Below are 17,142 nucleotides of genomic sequence, written 5' to 3'. Positions count from 1 at the left end.
CAGAAACTATTGATAGGGCATAGGATCCTATTTGTCAAACATGCTGTCACATGTATTATTAGAGTTCAAAGAGAGCAAACTTAAGTAACTAAATCTTCACGCCCTGGATAGAGGGGTGAATGTCATAAAGAACATACTGTAAACATGGTATACACATGTACAAACATGCTATAACAACACCCTGTTGTTGTGTCTTCTGTTTCTAATCATTTGTTTCTTTAATAGACAGGTGTGTCTATGATGGATCCAAATCACTTCTTGATGATCATGCTGAGCCGCTTTGAGCTTTATCAGATATTTAGTACTCCAGACTATGGCAAAAGATTTAGCACAGAAAATACTAACAAGGTACCTTAACTTCTACTGCAAGAGAAAATGTGCAGCTGTGTGCTGTTGTGCCAAGACTGTGCAGAGCCTGTCCTATTTCAGTTTTGTTTGACCAGTTTGAAATATGCATAAATCCTTTCACCTGCTGAACTGGTAAATGCCAGAAACTCTTCTGCATTGTTGAAGAAGTTTAAGTCAGTTGGGGCTGCATTTCAGCATAGCTTAATTTGGGAGTGCTAAGGGTGAAACCAGGCAACGTTTTGAAGCACTGAAAAAAGATTTTCAGCATATGGAATAATTCTTTTACCCTTGCTTGAAAAATGTAAATTCTTTTGGTTTGTTCCTTTTCTTTTAATCCAGGATGTTGTCCAACAAAATAACACTCTTATAGAAGAGATGCTGTACCTCATTATAATGATTGTTGGTAAGCTCAGAATACCTTCTGTTATTTGTTTTTAGTTTGGTTTCTTTAATGGTCTGGAATGAGCATTCTTCATTGGTATCTCAAGTTCAGTTCTATTTTGAGCCTCCTGTAGTTCTGATTTTTTGCTTAGGCAAAAAGCCTTGAGACCTCCTTAGATTAACATAAGGAATTTTTGAACACTGGGGGTGAATGCAAGTTTTCATAGAAGAGACTTATTTTAGTCTTTTTATAGATATATTTATTACTTTTACAGGTGAAAGATTCAGTCCTGGAATAGGACAGGTAAATGCAACAGATGAAATCAAACGAGAGATTATCCATCAACTGAGCATTAGGCCAATGGCTCACAGTGAATTGGTGAAGGCATTACCTGAAGATGTAAGTAACTTGTGGGGGGGGAAGCAACTTCAACCATGTAAGACTGATTGCTGGAAATTTTTCTTGCACAATCTTATGCCATTGGAATGGGAGCAGCATGTTTATGCTAAGAGCAAAGTTAACGTGAGTACAGATGAACAGTTGTCATGGAGAAGGTAGGAAAGAGCTGTAGAAGAAGAAACAGCATATGAAATGGGCAGGAACCTGAGAGCTGCTTCAGCTCTTTTCTCTTTTTAATACTGTCTCTTATCAGGCCATCTGGCTGGCAGTGTCTGCAGTCTAGTTAAAAGCCACGAATAGATGTATGGAAGTGGGTTGTTGGAGCTACACAAAAATATCTGTTATATTTTACAGCCTAACAATAATTGAAAAGCCATGAATTCAGACAGAGTAGAATGACTCGTGAAACAGAAATGCTTAATTTCATGGACAGAAGCATTTATCTGAATTCTGGTATGAGGGGTTTTGTAGGAGAGCATCATGGTTTTTTAAAAACACTTTAAGCTTGAATGGAAGAGCAAACTGGGATTTAAGCTTGAGTTCTAAATTGCATTGTCAGTCTTAAATACTTTTTCTCTGGTGTGTTAATTGCTGTGACTATGTATTGCAGGAAGGGGATGGGAATATTACCAGTTCATTTGTGTGTGAAGTAGCGTTGTACATGTTTGAGCTGACTTCTCCTGTTGCCTTTTGTGGTTGTTTTAACATTTGACATTATTGGGTCTTTTTAGCTTTCCTAGATTGGTCTCATTTTAAAGGGCTAGAAACCAGAAATACTGGCTGTATGTTCCTACATAAACTAACTTAAAGGTTTGTCTTCTGTTACTGTGACATCCAAGTTTGTTATGACAGGAATAAAACAGAAGAAATAAGCATTTAATACATAGTATTTTAACAGTACTTTTGCAGAGCTGGTATTCCTGAATGTATTTTCACCTTATGTGCTTTTGTGTCCTATTCAGTGCCTGTAAAATGTCTTCCTACTACATTCCATTTGCATACTTATCTAGCATTGTATGGTTTTGAATGTGTTTAATCCAAGCACTACAGTAACACGCTGTCTTGTCTTTTCACTCACTGTAGGAGAACAGAGAGACAGGAATGGAAAATGTGATTGAAGAAGTGGCATGTTTCAAGTATGTTTCCCTTAATTCTAATATTTCAACTTCAAAAGTGGAATATCTAAATCAGTGAAAATGAGAGAATAGAAGAAAAGGGGCCATGTCATGGTGTTTTACCATGGCTTTACTCATTTTCATCATGCTTAATACTGTTGTTTATTTGGTTTCTAGAATGCCTGTTGAGCAGTAGGGTTTTTTAGCTGTTTTACTTAACCATTTATGCTCTGTTGTTAACAATCAATGAACATATTGTTTGGGTTGTTCTGGTTTTTGTAGGAAGCCTGGGTTAACAGGCAGAGGGCTGTATGAATTAAAACCAGAATGTGCCAGGAACTTCAACCTGTATTTCTATCACTTCTCAAGGGCAGAGCAGTCAAAGGTAACTAATAATTTAACTGTCTGGGGTTCCGTTTGTCTTCTTGTGGTTTGCCCTTTTCCAAAGCTTGAAGAAGTTTGAGGTGAAGAAGCATTATCAGCTGCTTAGAAGTTAGCTTTGAAAAGTTAATGTTAACAAAATTTGCCCAAGGTTTTGCAGTGGTTTCTGTGCCACCAAATTCTGTGCCCTGCACAGAGCTCCTGCGAGCAGTGGACCTTTAAAAGGGTTATTTTAAGTCCTATTTTACTGCAAGTATTTAAACAAGTCTCTTTTTTTCACTTACCGTGATGGAAAATGCCATTTGAGCTCAGACTTACAATTTTAGGCTAGAAAAAGAAACCAAGCTGGCTCAAGGTGAAAGGTTAATTTTGAAGTTGCATGCCCTATTTTGCAAGTAGATCTGAAGAAATGGAAGCTTTCTTTTCTTTAAGGCTGGGAAAAAGGTGAAAAACCAGTAACAGTGTAGCAGAGCATGAATGCCTTTTGATTAGTTTTAGAGTTGTATAGGTTTTGGATAATATTGACATCATTCTATTTCAGGCCGAGGAAGCACAACGGAAGTTAAGAAGACAGAATAGAGAAGATACAGGTATTTAATTCTCTTTGAGAGAAGATGGAAGCATCTATCAAAGCGTATATTGCCCCAGTATTTAGACTAGCATCCCATTCTTGGGCTAGCCAGAAATTGGTTGAAAATGTAGCAATTTCTGTTGTGTCTCCCTGCTTACAGACATAAATTCGATCCATCATGAAACCAGCCTTACTAAGGGCTTATTCCTTTGGCTTTTCTGTTACGTGAAAGCCATGTTGAATGCTGCAGCCTGTTATCTATAATACTGTTCAGCAGCACTGTGAGGGTGCTGAGGCGCTGGCACAGGGTGCCCAGAGAAGCTGTGGCTGCCCCATCCCTGGCAGTGTTAAAGGCCAGGTTGGACACAGGGGCTTGGAGCAAGCTGCTCTAGTGGAAGGTGTCCCTGCACATGGCAAGGGAGATGGAACGGGGTAATCTTAAGTCCCTTTCCAACCCAAACCATTCTGTGATTCTATAAGCAGCTGTATACTGTTTTGGCTTAAGTTCTTAAGCTCTCTAAAGTCATCCATGTTATATGTGCATTGTAAACTTGAGAGATGCTGAAATGTCACACAAATTTCCCTTCCAGCACTTCCACCACCAGCTCTTCCTCCTTTCTGCCCACTTTTTGCAAGTCTGGTGAATATTCTGCAATCTGATGTTATGCTGTGTATTATGGGAACTATATTGCAGTGGGCAGTAGAACACAATGGCTATGCCTGGTCAGAGTCCATGCTGCAAAGGGTATGTTTCCTTACTTAAAATCATGCTATGCTAAAGGATGGAATGTGTGTATTAGCTCTGAACATGGGTTTATAGATTTGGGTTGTTTATAAGGTATCTAACATGCCCAGAGTACTCTGAATGAGAGGAAAGTTGTGTTTTCTGATATGCAAGCACAGGGAAGCCCTTCTGCATGCAGTGCAGTCTAGTTTTAAAAGTAAATGGAAGACAGAGGTAAATTTCCAATGGGATGCCCAGCAGAGGGGAGAATTCTGCTTGAATCAGTTAATCTTGTTTGTCGTGATGGAGAACCAGTTTATCTGAGGATACGTGTATTGAGTAAAACAGAGTGACTTTTATCCTTGATGTTCCTTTGCTTATTTTCAGTGTAAGTTAAATCACTTCAGGGGGAAAAAAAAAACAGAGAACTACAGAGAAGAGTTTCCTAAGTTGAAAATGTATCAGCTCTGGGAAACTTAACAGAGCTCCTTGTTTGTCCTTCTTTGTCTTGAGAAGCCTGGAGGGTTACTGCAGATTTTGTTGTCTATGATGGTTATTTTCCGTGTGTGTAGAGATTAGCGGTAAGCTGCCATCAGACAGCTGTTCATATTGCTGGGGTTGTTGGTTTAGTGTCCAAACCCAAACCTGTAAAGAACGTGGATGGAATTTATCAGTGACATTTTGCAGTGAACCCCCAGCTTTGAAACAGAGCATTGATTTTTTGACAGTCTCATTGACCACATATTCCCCTTTAGAGCTAAGCTGGAATTTCCATCAGCAATTCTGTATTATGCAGAGGTTGAAAGGAGAAATACATCAGTATTCTAAACAAAGGTTGAAGACTGTAGTTACATTTGGGTGAAGTGAGAATGCCAGGCTTTGGGATAACTCTTTGGGTAGAGTAACGTTTCATTTTCATACTTGGAAACTAAACTCAAGTGCACTCAGCCATTTGAGTACCTCTGTGGTGTTCTCCAAATTGTGCCCTTCATTAGGGACCTTGCTCAGAAACTCATGGCGCTTTCTACTCACTGGTGCTGTGCTTTTGGACTGCATCTTTCCCAAGTCAGCCACTCTTGTCTTGGAAAGCATCATGCAAAGGTTAACATGAGACATGTGAAAGAGGTGTCCCATATCTGATGAGACCTTGTTAGATATATGTGATAAACTGAGGAAAAAATGACTGTTGCTTCTTAAAAGAAATGGTGACAGTTTCCAGACTCTGCTCAGGTTTTACCACTTTTTCAGTGGATATTTAAGACTGCTTCATTCCAGGTTTCAGTGTCGATTCCAGACATTCAGTAATGCTTTTTGTCTAGAATTTCCTGCCAATCTGCATGAGGTCGCATGGTAGAGTTCCCCACCAGGGTTTAAGTGTTTCAGCTTTAAAATGCCAATCAGACTATCTTGGTGCCAAAGAGGGTAATTCCCATCTTGAAGTTCAAGGAGATTACAGACCTAAAAGGGAACATTATTTTAAAACGTGTTTCTAGAGTGTTAGAATAAGTTTAGTTAAATTATTTTAACTTGCCAGCTGAGTTCTGTATGTAAAAAGGATTTAAAGTGCATCATGCTACTGCCAAGAGGCTTGTGCTTGTAACATGCAATTGCTAGGGAGAAAGCTAAGAAGCACTGACTTCTTACTAGACAGGACAGCAGACAGAAGGATGCAAGTGGTATAATGTAGAGGGGTTTTATGTGACGAAGTGTCAAGGCTTTGTAAGCAAACACTGTTAGTCCTGTGTAACAGAGCTTTGGAATGTTGTATATGGAAATAACTTCCATAATCTTGCTATGTAATTTTGTGTATGACTTCCTTGTCTCTTAATGAATTACACAAAGCATATGAAGAGATTCTGTAGATTCTTTAAGAAAAGAACTAAAACTTGTCATTTTTACCTAGGTTTTGCATTTGATTGGAATGGCACTACAAGAAGAAAAACAACATCTAGAGAATGTCAGTGAGGAGAACGTTGTAACATTTACCTTCACTCAGAAAATATCAAGTATGCCTTTCTTTTCTGATGTATAGCAAATTTTAAATCACTGAAAATACAATTATCTGTGGTTTCTTCTTCTGAAACTGTTTACCACAGGTGTTAACTTGTTTATCCATCAACATTTTACCAAGTCAACTATAGATGGGTTTTACCTATATGAATATCATATGACAGTAACAGTAATAAGGTTTTCCTAGAGGAGAAATCCAAAAGTTGAATAATTCCTAGTAAATCTGATTCTTAATATCTGTAAGTAGCATCTCAAGACGTATTGCTGTACAGGATCACATGCTCAAATTGCAACAACTGTGGTTGTGTTCTTCATCAGTCTTTTCATGTTGACTCTCCTTTGTTTCTTCTGGCTAGTGCCTCTAGTTTTGCTAAGGCATAAAAGCTGCTAAGGCTCTTCCCTTTAAAATAGATGGGAAATAAAATATTGGAAGTTGTCCATGGCAGCTCCCAAGATGAAAAGAGCCAGGCAGCACACAGAGTGCATGTCTTGTAAGAAAATACAGTCAATGAGCAAGGCTTTTAAGACTTATTTCCTCTAACGTTTCAGAGTTTAGAGGGTATTAATGAAGGTGCTTGCAAAGGGGGGAATGGAAGTTACACATTGTGCCTGTATGTTTAAGGAATTCTTCAGCTGCTGAGCGTACGCAAGGGTTGGGGTTTGGGTTTTGTTGTTTTTAATGTTAGTGAATGATTAGTTTGTCAGGTGACAGTATAATCAGTTGTGATTGTATTTTTTTCTCAGGACCAGGAGAGGCACCAAATAATTCCCCTAGTATACTTGCTATGCTAGAAACACTGCAAAATGCACCTCATCTGGAAGTGCATAAGGACATGATCAGATGGATACTGAAGGTAAATATTCTGCTCTAGTTCTCTTTTATGTAACTGGTGAAAAGCATGGAAAGGAGAGTTTTGAAACTTTCCTGATCACATTGTGAAGGTTTCCTTATTTCATATATTGGTTTGTTGTGTACCTACTTTCCTCCTCTTCTGGAATCCCAACACTGCGCGTTACCTGGCAGCATTAGACAGTTGTAGTCACAAGTCACAAACAAATACATGTTGTTTTTTTCTTACAGACTTTCAATACTATCAAGAAACTAAGAGAAAGCTCTTCTTCAAGTCCTGTGGCTGAGACAGAAGGAAATATAATGGAGGAGGTAAAAGCAAGCTGTAACAGTTAGCTGATCCAGGACAGGTCTGGGTTATGACTAGCAAAGGGCTGTGTTTCTAATTGCAGCTTTAATTCAGAGATGGGAAATATCAGTCATTCCTGAAATCCTGTCTTGTGGCTCTATAGATCAAACTCATTTGTTTGAAAGACCTATTGGGAGAGTCCCTGGACTATTTCCTTCGTTTTGTAGATTGTGGTCTTCAGATCTTTTGCAAGTGTACTCCCTGGGACTGTTTGCGGTACTGATCAGAGCATTTAATGAATCTGCTCTTCCTGTAATTTCAGCCTCCTTGGAAAGTTAAAAGAAATGCTATCTGTATATTCTTGCCATGCTTATTCCAGATAAGGTCTGCCAATTCGTTTAGCTTGACATGACCCTTTAGATGCTATGCAAAGGCCTTGGAGCACTGTAGTGGATTTAGGAATACAGCTAATACAGATGGAGAGCAGCACGAGAGACAAAATGTGTCACTTGCTTACCTTTTTATGTATCACAGAATCCCAGCACCATCAGTGCTGGAAGGGCCCTCTGGAGCTCATCCCGTCCAACCCCTGCCAAGGCAGGGCCACCCAGAGCAGGGCACACAGGAACGTGTCCGGGTGGGTTTGGATGGCTCTGGAGAGGGAGACTCCACAACCCCCCTGGGCAGCCTGTTATGAATGCTTGAAAAGGGAAAAGAAATAAAAAAACACATAAAGGTTGAGGGAGAGAGGTACCCTTCTGGATCTGTACAAAAGGGGGCACAAAATAGCTTTTTGGTAGCCTTCTGCCTTTGTTTATGAGATTTTCGTTGTTTGGAGGTTGGTACAAGTTACACATAGCAGTAGCTAGAGTTGCCTGCTGCAACAGGTTTATAAAGTAACTGAGTGAACAATACGATTTCAGAGCTCACGGGATAAAGACAAAGCCGAAAGGAAGAGGAAAGCTGAGATTGCCAGGTTGCGCAGGGAGAAGATCATGGCCCAGATGTCTGAGATGCAGCGGCACTTCATTAATGAAAACAAAGAACTCTTTCAGCAGACTTTGGAGGAGCTCGATACCTCAACCTCTGGGGTACATGAAAACAGGTAAAGGAATTTCATTGAAAGTGCTTTTTCCTTTAACTTTGATATCAGATCGTGCTATTGTGGCTGCTTTAAAAAGTGCTTTTATTAGTCCTGATGGAAAACCATTCATGAGTTTCTGAGACCCAGAAAGCAGCAGTAAATGGAATGATTTCCTCCCACTTTCTGTCAAGATGGTGGGATAGATACTGATTCCTCCCTCATCCCATCCTCATAGTGCTCAACATAGGCAAATAGTTTTTTGTATCGAGCCATTGAGTAAATTGTTAATAACACTGAAAAGACTGTGTGATAAAAACACAATAAATGGAAAATAGCTGGTTATATGTTTGTTGAGGATCTGGAAGACGTTGTGCTCCTAGCTGAAAATACAAGTGGAAGCATGCTGATGGTTTTGTGGTGGAGAGTGTGTTCAGAATCTGTGTCAGGCACTTACAGGATGGTGATGATGGAGGGCTGCGGACGCAGTTTCTGTGTTAAACTGGGTAATACTATTAGGAGGGTATGAATTTTTTCTGGAAAATATGTTCTATTTCTGGGGACACAGGAATTGTATAAATGCCAAAAGTCTTTTTTGTCAGAGAGCATTTATCATGAAGCTCATTAATCACATTTAAATCGTGCTCTGATTTGCAGTGTTTTGAAATCATTTGCTCACTGGTATCCTTTGAATATTCCAGCCCTGTAATTTCGGATGCAAAGCTCACAGCCTTGGGACCAGAGCAAACTAGAGTAGCAGAACACAGACAGGTTGTTATGTGTATATTGTGTCAGGAGGAACAAGAAGTGAAAGTGGACAGCAGGGCCATGGTCTTGGCAGCATTTATTCAGCGATCAACTGTGTTGTCTAAAAATAGAAGCAAAATTACTCCAGACCCTGGTGAGTAGTGTTTAGAGTTGTCTTTAATATTGAGGAATGTCATGTCACTGTAACAACCACCGGCTCTCTTTTTAGACAGTGGCCTCACCTTCTTGTGTTAACTGTGTAATTGTGAATGACTTCATTATGGTCAGCGGTAAAGCTCCCATATTTTTAGTGAGGTAGAAATGTGTGTTCTAAATCACTTCAAGGCATTATCTAAATGTTCTGCCACAAATAATTGGAAATAAATGGTTTACTGTTAAAAACCCCTTTAGAAGCAGAAGTGTTTTGTTCTTGAGTACCACCCTTAAAGTTATAGAGAGAGGAGGTCTTGATGTAGTGCTGTAAAAGCACGAGATAGACATTTCCTTCCTCTCAGTTACGTGATCTGAAATGCCTCTTAGCGATAATAAAAAACGCTTGGGTTTAGTTAACTTGGTGAAACATCACAATGATCAGTGAACATTGTTACAAAGGTTCCTCTATAGTCTCTATGCACAATCAGAATCAATTAGGTTGGAAAAGACCTTTAAGATCAAGTCCAGCCATTCCCCAGCCCTGCCAAGGCCACCACTGACCCAGGGCACTTGAGGCCTCGTCTCCACACTGTGTGAACCCTGGGCAGCCTGTTCCAATGCCTGAGCACCCTCTGGGGCAGGAATTGTTCCTCAGCTCCATCTAAACCTGCCCTGGTGCAGCTTGAGGCCGGTTCCTCTTGTCCCATCCCTTGTTCCTTGGGAGCAGAGCCCAGCCCTTCCTGGCTCCATCCTCCTGTCAGGCAGTTGTAGGGAACCATCAGGTCCCCCCTGAGCCTTCTCTTCTCCAGACTGAACCCCCCAGGTCCCTCAGCCCTTCCCCATCACACTTGGGCTCCAGGAGGCCCTGCTCCAGCACGTCAATGTCTCTCTTGTAGTGAGGGGCCCAGAACTGGACACAGGATTTGAGGTGCAGCCTCACCAGTGCCCAGTGCAGGGGGACAGCCACTGCCCTGGTCCAAACACAGAAAATTTCTGCACTCAGTCATTTTGTCCTCTCACTCTGAAGATCAGTGTTCTTGGACTCATTGGTTAATGGTACTGAACCACCAAAACTGCAGGTAGATCCTGGGGACTTTTACCACAGCCCAGTACCTCCAAAAGCTTGATTACAGTACATGCGCTCAAAACAAAATGATGTGATGCTTGTAAATGATCTAAATGTTGTGGATGAGTAATAGTTTTTACGCTTCATCAAATGAACTATACTTTTGTCATAAAGTTTAATAATAACACAAATGTGTAACATTTACCTGTTGTTAAATCTTTTGGTAACTCTTTATTTCAAAGTTGTTTTGTTTTATTTCAAATACAGAAAAGTATGACCCATTATTCATGCATCCAGATCTGTCATGTGGAACACACACGGGTAGCTGTGGACATATTATGCATGCTCATTGTTGGCAAAGGTAAAAAGCTTTCTAGAAGTTTTTAGTCTAAATAGCATGTCATGCCATCGGTTTGTGTAATGGCAGTAATTTTAATGGCAAAGTGACTGGCATATAGTAAACTTAAGAGAATTTCATAGAGCAATGAAACCAGCTTTCCTGTGGGGAAAAACAAGTAGGAATCATTATAATGGAATCATTGTAATAATATTACAATACATACTGTAAACTTGGTCAAAACTTTTTCATTTACTATCTATCATCTTGGTAAAGAGGAATCCAAATCACAGAATGGTTTGGATTCGAAAGGACCTCAAGATCACCTATTTCCAACCCCACACATGGCAGCTTTCATTCTCTTTGACTGTTTATCCCTATGCATAATCCCCTGTGGTGCACATAGAACACTGGAGCTCAGATTTGTGGAGGTTTTGTGCAGTTCAGTAATAAACATGTTTCTGCTGCTTCCTGTGATCTCTACCAGAGTTTTAAATGAATGCCTTCCTTGTATTCTTAATTCCTTCTTCATGTTGAATTTGAAATAGAGACATCTGCCACCTAGTTCAAGTTCATCTTCAACATAAACCCAATTTTAAGTCTTTTTTTTATAAACCTTTTTCAGTTTTTCTTTGATTTTTGGAGGGGGATAAACATGCTTACTGCTATGTGGTGCCAATGCCATGTGAAAAATGCAAACCACTCAAGCCTCTTGACTTCAGTTAGGCCTTTGTTTTGGTCCTTGGCATGGCTCTTCAGTGCCTGGTTTCAGATTCTGCCATGTGTGTGAAGGTTGTTAGGAGCTCCCAGAGATTCTGTGGCCGTAACCATGCACAGGTTCATGGTCTTTGATAGCACTCCTCACTGAAGATGTGTTTTGCATCTTGTGTAGCTCATGTACAGTCATGTGTGGTTGCCATTAACTCCTGAAAATGTCCTTAGGTGCCTGTATTCAGTCCAGTTTTGAGTTATTGTCAGGCATGCTCTAAACCATCTCAGAGGAACAGCAGTTAGGTTTAACAAATCAGTGAATCCAGTTCCTTTTCATATAGAATTGGAGATCAGCCACCATTTCTTCCAGTTAGTGCTCTCTTGTGGCATGTAATGGAATAAGCACAGCGATAATGCTCCTGGCATCTCCCTAAAACCTTTATGTGAAACTGAGAGCTTTCAACTTTCTTTTTGCCTCTTCCCCTTACCCTTATTATCGTAAATGGAAACTGCTATAGCTGATACCTAATAGCCCAGTGACCTTCAGCACTTCAGGGGATTTTGGCTGCCAAAACCTGAGAATAGTCTGCAGTTAATAATACTTTGTCAGTCACATGGTAGAACTTTTTCTCCTTCCAGTAGTTCTTTCATATATATCTGGGAAAGGCAAAAGAGGGCCTTCATGGGAATTTATTCATCTCTATGTTAATGTTTTTATCATTTGCCACTAATATCTTGCTCTTTTCTAAAGGTATTTCGATGCTGTCCAAGCAAAAGAGCAACGAAGGCAACAAAGATTACGAGTACACACAAGTTATGATGTAGAAAACGGTGAATTCCTTTGCCCACTTTGTGAATGCTTAAGCAACACCGTTATTCCTCTGCTTCCTCCACCAAGGGTTTTGTTTAACAGGTCTGTTGGCTTTAAAGATGTCCTCAAAAAATGTAAAAACCAAAATCCCACACCCCCAAGCACCCTTTCAAGGTGTTTGTTATCTTCTGTTTTGATAATCTCAAATGGATTGCCTGCCTGCTTATTTTGGCTTATGGACTTGACTTGATTGTTGAATAGGATGGGATTTAGAGCATGAAGAGAGAGTAAAGTGTAAGACCTGCAGGAGAAGAACTGAGCACAGAGAAGTAGCACAGCAGAAATTGTTGAGAAACACGGGAACATGGGATGCCTATGAAATACTGATTCAGCATATAGTTTGTTTTTCACTGATGCATGTGTTCTGTTTATGTGTATTCTTGGACAGGTTAAACTTTTCAAGCCAACCAAACCTAACTCAGTGGATCAAAACAATATCCCAGCAAATAAAAGCGCTGCATTTACTTCGAGATGAAGACGGTGCAAGTAAGTCTGAAGAAATGTGTGTTATCTGTATGTGAGAATGTTACAATATTCATGGAAGAGACCAAGTATTGTGGTTCTACCACAGTGGAGTTGAGAGATGGTTGTGAAAGTGGTCAGAACAGCCTGAAATTCCAGTTTATGCCTATATCCTCCTGCACGTTTTTATACTGCAGTGAGCACATATAGCTGAATAATCTGTGGTTTATTACTTCTTGTTTGTACAGGCAGTTCTGGTCATTCAGAAAAAATGGATCAGCTGCAATTACCTGAAGGATTTAGACCAGATTTCAAACCCAAGTATGTATTTCCATCTTAATAAATCATAAAAAACGAATCATGAAATGGTAACATGAAAATAGAATGTGACTCCTGTGCTATAAGGTCTCAATAATTAAGGAAAATATATGGACTTTGCTTTAATAAGAAAAGTTGATCTTTTGTTGATCTGTGTTGATCTATGATAATATTGAAGTCCAACCCACAGGTAGTAAATAATGCAGTAGAATTTGAGAGGTGAATGTGGTAAGTGGATACACAGAGGTGCTGCAGTTGTACAGACATCAGGATTAAGCTTTGTTTCCGTGTTACCTGTAATTGGATGAAAGAGCCCTTTTAAAGCTCAGCATCACAAGTAAAACCTGAAGACTATGAAATGGAGAGTATGTTAATATGTAATTTCAGCTGTTATGGGGTGTTTGTGTTTGAGCCTTCCCTTTCTCAGGTAGGGGATGTGACTGAGGATCAGTCATACCCCATGGTTTTACTTTAGCCCTAACTGTATTATCTTTGAAGACTGGATCTTCTTAATACTAAAAGATGAGATCCATTCCAGTCAAGTAATCAAACAATAATTGGGGAGTGTATCTGTCACAGGAAAGAGGTTATAGAATCCCAGATCCAAACAAAAGTACTGGAGTTCTCACTTAAACTTGAAAAATCCAGGTGTTCAGCTATGGGGTAAATGCTCATTATTAAAAGTTCTGTGCTGCCAATGGAGAAAATAATGGATTAGTAATGCTGTCTTCTTCATTTCAGGAATCCTTATTCTGAGAGCATAAAAGAGATGTTAACAACTTTTGGTACAGCAACATACAAAGTAGGCTTGAAGGTTCATCCAAATGAAGAAGATCCACGTGTACCTATAATGTGTTGGGGAAGCTGTGCTTACACGATACAGACTATAGGTATTAATGTATTCATTTTGCTCCTTACTGTCTGAATTTTGGAATTCAGTGAAGTTCACACTGCTGAAATATATTGTGGGTTTGTTTTTTTTCCAGAGCGGATTTTAGCTGATGAAGATAAACCATTGTTTGGTCACTTACCTTGTCGACAGGTAAGGATCAAGTAGCAATTCCTCTCTGAATCAGTGGAAAAAAGAGGGAATTATGCTGCTTAGTGCAGAATATCTAAATGTTATGTTCCGGTTATGTGATAATTTTATTTGTTGGATACCAGTGTTTAATCAATCAGTATCTGATTATTCATCTACTTAACAATCAAATCTAGCAAAACCATTATTTTGTGTTATTTTGCTGTAAATTCATAGTTTCTCATGGTAACAGTCAAAATAAGAATGCTGAAGGGAACTTGTATATTTGCATAAACAAACACCTGTCGTGTACTTAAGACACTAAACTGTAGCTGATGGGAGTGGTTTGAGGGGTCTGCTCAAATGCTTTAAGTCAAACAACCTTTTCATATTGAGGAACTTCACTAACTGTGGCCATGTCTCTTTGTTTTTAAAGGATGACTGCCTTAAGTCATTAACAAGATTTGCAGCAGCTCACTGGACAGTTTCATCTCTTTCAGCAGTACAGGGTCACTTTTGTACTCTCTTAGCATGTAAGTTCACCACCTTATGCTGTTTTTTACAAGGAGATACAGAAGAATGCGTACGGAATGTCGTTAGTCATGATGACAAGAAGGTTGTTTTATGCATTGGTTTCAAGTAATAAACCAAGAGCTGGTATTTTCACTAGTGTTTGCTAGTGTATTTTTCAAGCCTAGGAGTAAGGAAAAATATTAGCCTTCAATCAGTCAATATTCTATGAAGGATGCATAAAGATGACTTAGGGAAGAAAAGTTGAGTTTTGGAAGTCCCTTGCTCTGGTCACATTTTTGATGGAAGCATTTTTCACACCTCTGGTTCGAATTCTGTGACTACCTGCTTACAGAAGTAAAAGCATTTGAAATGAGAGTGGTGGTGGCATGTCTGCTGATAGAAGCAGCTTCAAGATATCACAGATTAAGTTTTTGGCCAGCAAGGCAGCAGTCTGCAACTGAAGCATTTTGAAGTCATTGTGATGAGACCGTTTTTTACTGTAGTAGTGTTTTTAAACTTGGCAGCTTAATGCTTACATCTGTATTGTAAAACTGTTCTGATAGCTGCACTTTTGCTGGTGTGTTGTAAAGCAGATTGTACTTGCAGCTGTTCCTTGATTGTTACCTTAAATATGTTGTAATGTTTGCAAGGCAGTTTAGGTTTGCTTTTAGATGGCCTTGGGATTTATGAATTTCTGTTTTGTGCTTTCGTTAATACTTTGTGGCTACTGTGAATGTGAATACTAGAGAGATGGAGAGACTGATACCTAGCTCTTAACTAGGGATAAAATAATGAATTTAAGAGACTGTCACACAGATGAGTTACACGAGGCATGAACCTTGTTTAGTTACAAGCTCTCTGGGTCCGAGCTTCAGATGCTATCTCATTTTATCTCCCACTAGAAACCAAAGCAATGAAAGAGAAGTCACTATGGGAGTAGTGACTGGCAGCATTTGTTCTGTGATAGTTACTTTGGGTTTGTTTCATTTCAATACATTACAGTTGAGTAGGCAAAAGTCTTTTCCAGACATACTGAAAACCTCTTGAATTCACGATTTTCTGGCCCAAATGGGCACATTTGTATTTCAAGTACTTTAAAGCATATAAACCAAGGAGATGGCTCTTGTTTTATAACTGAAGTGCACTAAAACCTTTTAATATCTAAATGTTCAATTAATAATAGGTTTATTTTTCTCTCTAAAATACTCAGCACTGGTGCCTAATGAAAAAAATGGAAGTCTTCCTTGCATACTTGATATTGACATGTTTCACTTATTGGTAAGTATTCCATCAGATACAGTAAGAATGCTTTGATCCAGTAGGCACTATGTAAGAATTTAATTGGAAACTTCCTCTTTACTCTGGGTTAGGAACCTTTCAGAATGTTCAGGGTTTTGGTATTTTTGCACTACTTAATAGAATTTAAAGACTCTTTTTCATTTCAAGTGCTCTTACCCATAACTATAAAAGGGGATAACGAGGCAGAATGTGTACTCTTTGAATGTTAAAGAAAAACCCAAACCCAGCCCTCCCACCAAACCACTGAACCCAAACAAAACAGCAGCAACAACCAAAGCAAACCAAAACTGACCGAAACTCAACACCACCCCCAGAGCCCCCTGCTATAGTTACTCGTTGTTCCCTTAAATTGTGGCTTAAGGGAACTGCAGCACGAGCAGAGAAGATAGGTAGATTCAAAACGAAAAGGCATATTCCAGCTTTCTTGTTTTCTTTTGCAGGTAAGCTTGGTGCTCTCTTTCCCTGCCATACACTGTCAGGAATTTTCAGGGGTTAGTCTTGGCACTGGAGATCTTCACCTGTTTCATCTTGTCACGATGGCACACATAATACAAATCTTACTTACCTCATCAACAGGTAATGCCACTTGCTTTCAATGAAATGATTCCTCAGTTCTGTACTTGGGAAACACTGGGGTGCTACTGGTAAATCTGTGCAATTTATAGTCACAAAATACTGATAAATTCTGTTCATGAAGGTTCAGTCTTCTGTCTTTATTGCTTAACAGTGCAGGTATTCTGGAGCATAGCTAATCATGAATGCTAGCTTTCCAAGTCATGTAGCAATGTAGTATTGCAAAGACTTGGCTTAGGCATTGTGTGATGCACAAATTGAATTTAGCAAAGTAATCCATGTATCTCCTGGTAGGAGGAGCTGGATAAGGTATGTTGTGCCAAAAGCAAAGAACTCCAAGCAGGTGTATTAAGAATCCCAGCTGATTCAACACGTAAACCAGGACCAATCTGATGTTGACGGTTGCATGAACTTACCACAGAAGATGTCAGCTGAAAACCTCTTTCCAATACATCATATTGTAGCCCAGTGGAATGAGTCGCTTTGTTTTAGCCTTTTTCTCAAAACTTGAGGAAATACATTCTTGGTGTAGGAACACTTATATATGAAGTAACTTGCTTATTACTGCTTTCTCCTTCAGAAGAGAATGGCATGGATCAAGAAAACACTAACAGTGAAGAGGAAGTAGCTGTGCTTACACTGTATAAATTTCTTTGCCAGTGTACAGGAAGGTAAAAGTGCAATGTTCACATTTCGTAATGCTTTCTCTCTCCTGAACTCAACATTAACTACTGACTGAATTCCATACACTAATGCTGTCAAAAATGAGATGTTTAACTTGGGAATTCATGCGCCTGGTTTCTTACCCACTACTTCTAGAAGTAACTTCTTTTGAAGTAACTATCAGTTCCTGTGTCCGTGAAGAAACCTGCTTGTGAGCATTATGCTCTGGAACAGTTTTTCTGGTCAGCTTGCAGAGGTGTA

General features: G+C 39.5%; 1 protein-coding gene across 6 annotated transcripts in view; it reads left to right on the top strand.

Moving 5' to 3' along the window:
- UBR2 (ubiquitin protein ligase E3 component n-recognin 2) overlaps positions 1-17,142 on the top strand; it is a 55,422-nt gene that overhangs the window by 29,908 nt on the left and 8,372 nt on the right. For 4 of the 6 annotated variants that reach the window (XM_061348316.1, XM_061348315.1, XM_061348313.1 and 1 more), the window contains 22 exons: positions 226-348; positions 688-751; positions 1,005-1,129; positions 2,213-2,265; positions 2,527-2,629; positions 3,167-3,215; positions 3,787-3,941; positions 5,824-5,926; positions 6,675-6,784; positions 7,012-7,092; positions 7,993-8,174; positions 8,852-9,051; positions 10,384-10,477; positions 11,916-12,077; positions 12,424-12,521; positions 12,746-12,818; positions 13,557-13,705; positions 13,802-13,857; positions 14,270-14,366; positions 15,557-15,624; positions 16,086-16,221; positions 16,799-16,889. In XM_061348316.1, coding sequence (XP_061204300.1) covers positions 226-348; positions 688-751; positions 1,005-1,129; positions 2,213-2,265; positions 2,527-2,629; positions 3,167-3,215; positions 3,787-3,941; positions 5,824-5,926; positions 6,675-6,784; positions 7,012-7,092; positions 7,993-8,174; positions 8,852-9,051; positions 10,384-10,477; positions 11,916-12,077; positions 12,424-12,521; positions 12,746-12,818; positions 13,557-13,705; positions 13,802-13,857; positions 14,270-14,366; positions 15,557-15,624; positions 16,086-16,221; positions 16,799-16,889 — 2,372 coding nt within the window. Of the gene's footprint in view, positions 1-225; positions 349-687; positions 752-1,004; positions 1,130-2,212; positions 2,266-2,526; positions 2,630-3,166; positions 3,216-3,786; positions 3,942-5,823; positions 5,927-6,674; positions 6,785-7,011; positions 7,093-7,992; positions 8,175-8,851; positions 9,052-10,383; positions 10,478-11,915; positions 12,078-12,423; positions 12,526-12,745; positions 12,819-13,556; positions 13,706-13,801; positions 13,858-14,269; positions 14,367-15,556; positions 15,625-16,085; positions 16,222-16,798; positions 16,890-17,142 lie in introns of all 6 variants that reach the window. The other 2 variants (XM_061348314.1, XM_061348312.1) reach the window with 1 other exon arrangement.

This window comes from Neopsephotus bourkii, unplaced genomic scaffold (genome assembly GCF_033783945.1).
Source record: "Neopsephotus bourkii isolate Nb327-2 ecotype Australia unplaced genomic scaffold, CSIRO-AGI_Nbou_v1 NB_354, whole genome shotgun sequence".
Lineage (NCBI taxonomy): Eukaryota > Metazoa > Chordata > Aves > Psittaciformes > Psittacidae > Neopsephotus > Neopsephotus bourkii.
The sequence above is the reverse complement of the archived record's forward strand: the minus strand, read 5'-3'. Positions and strand labels throughout refer to the sequence as shown.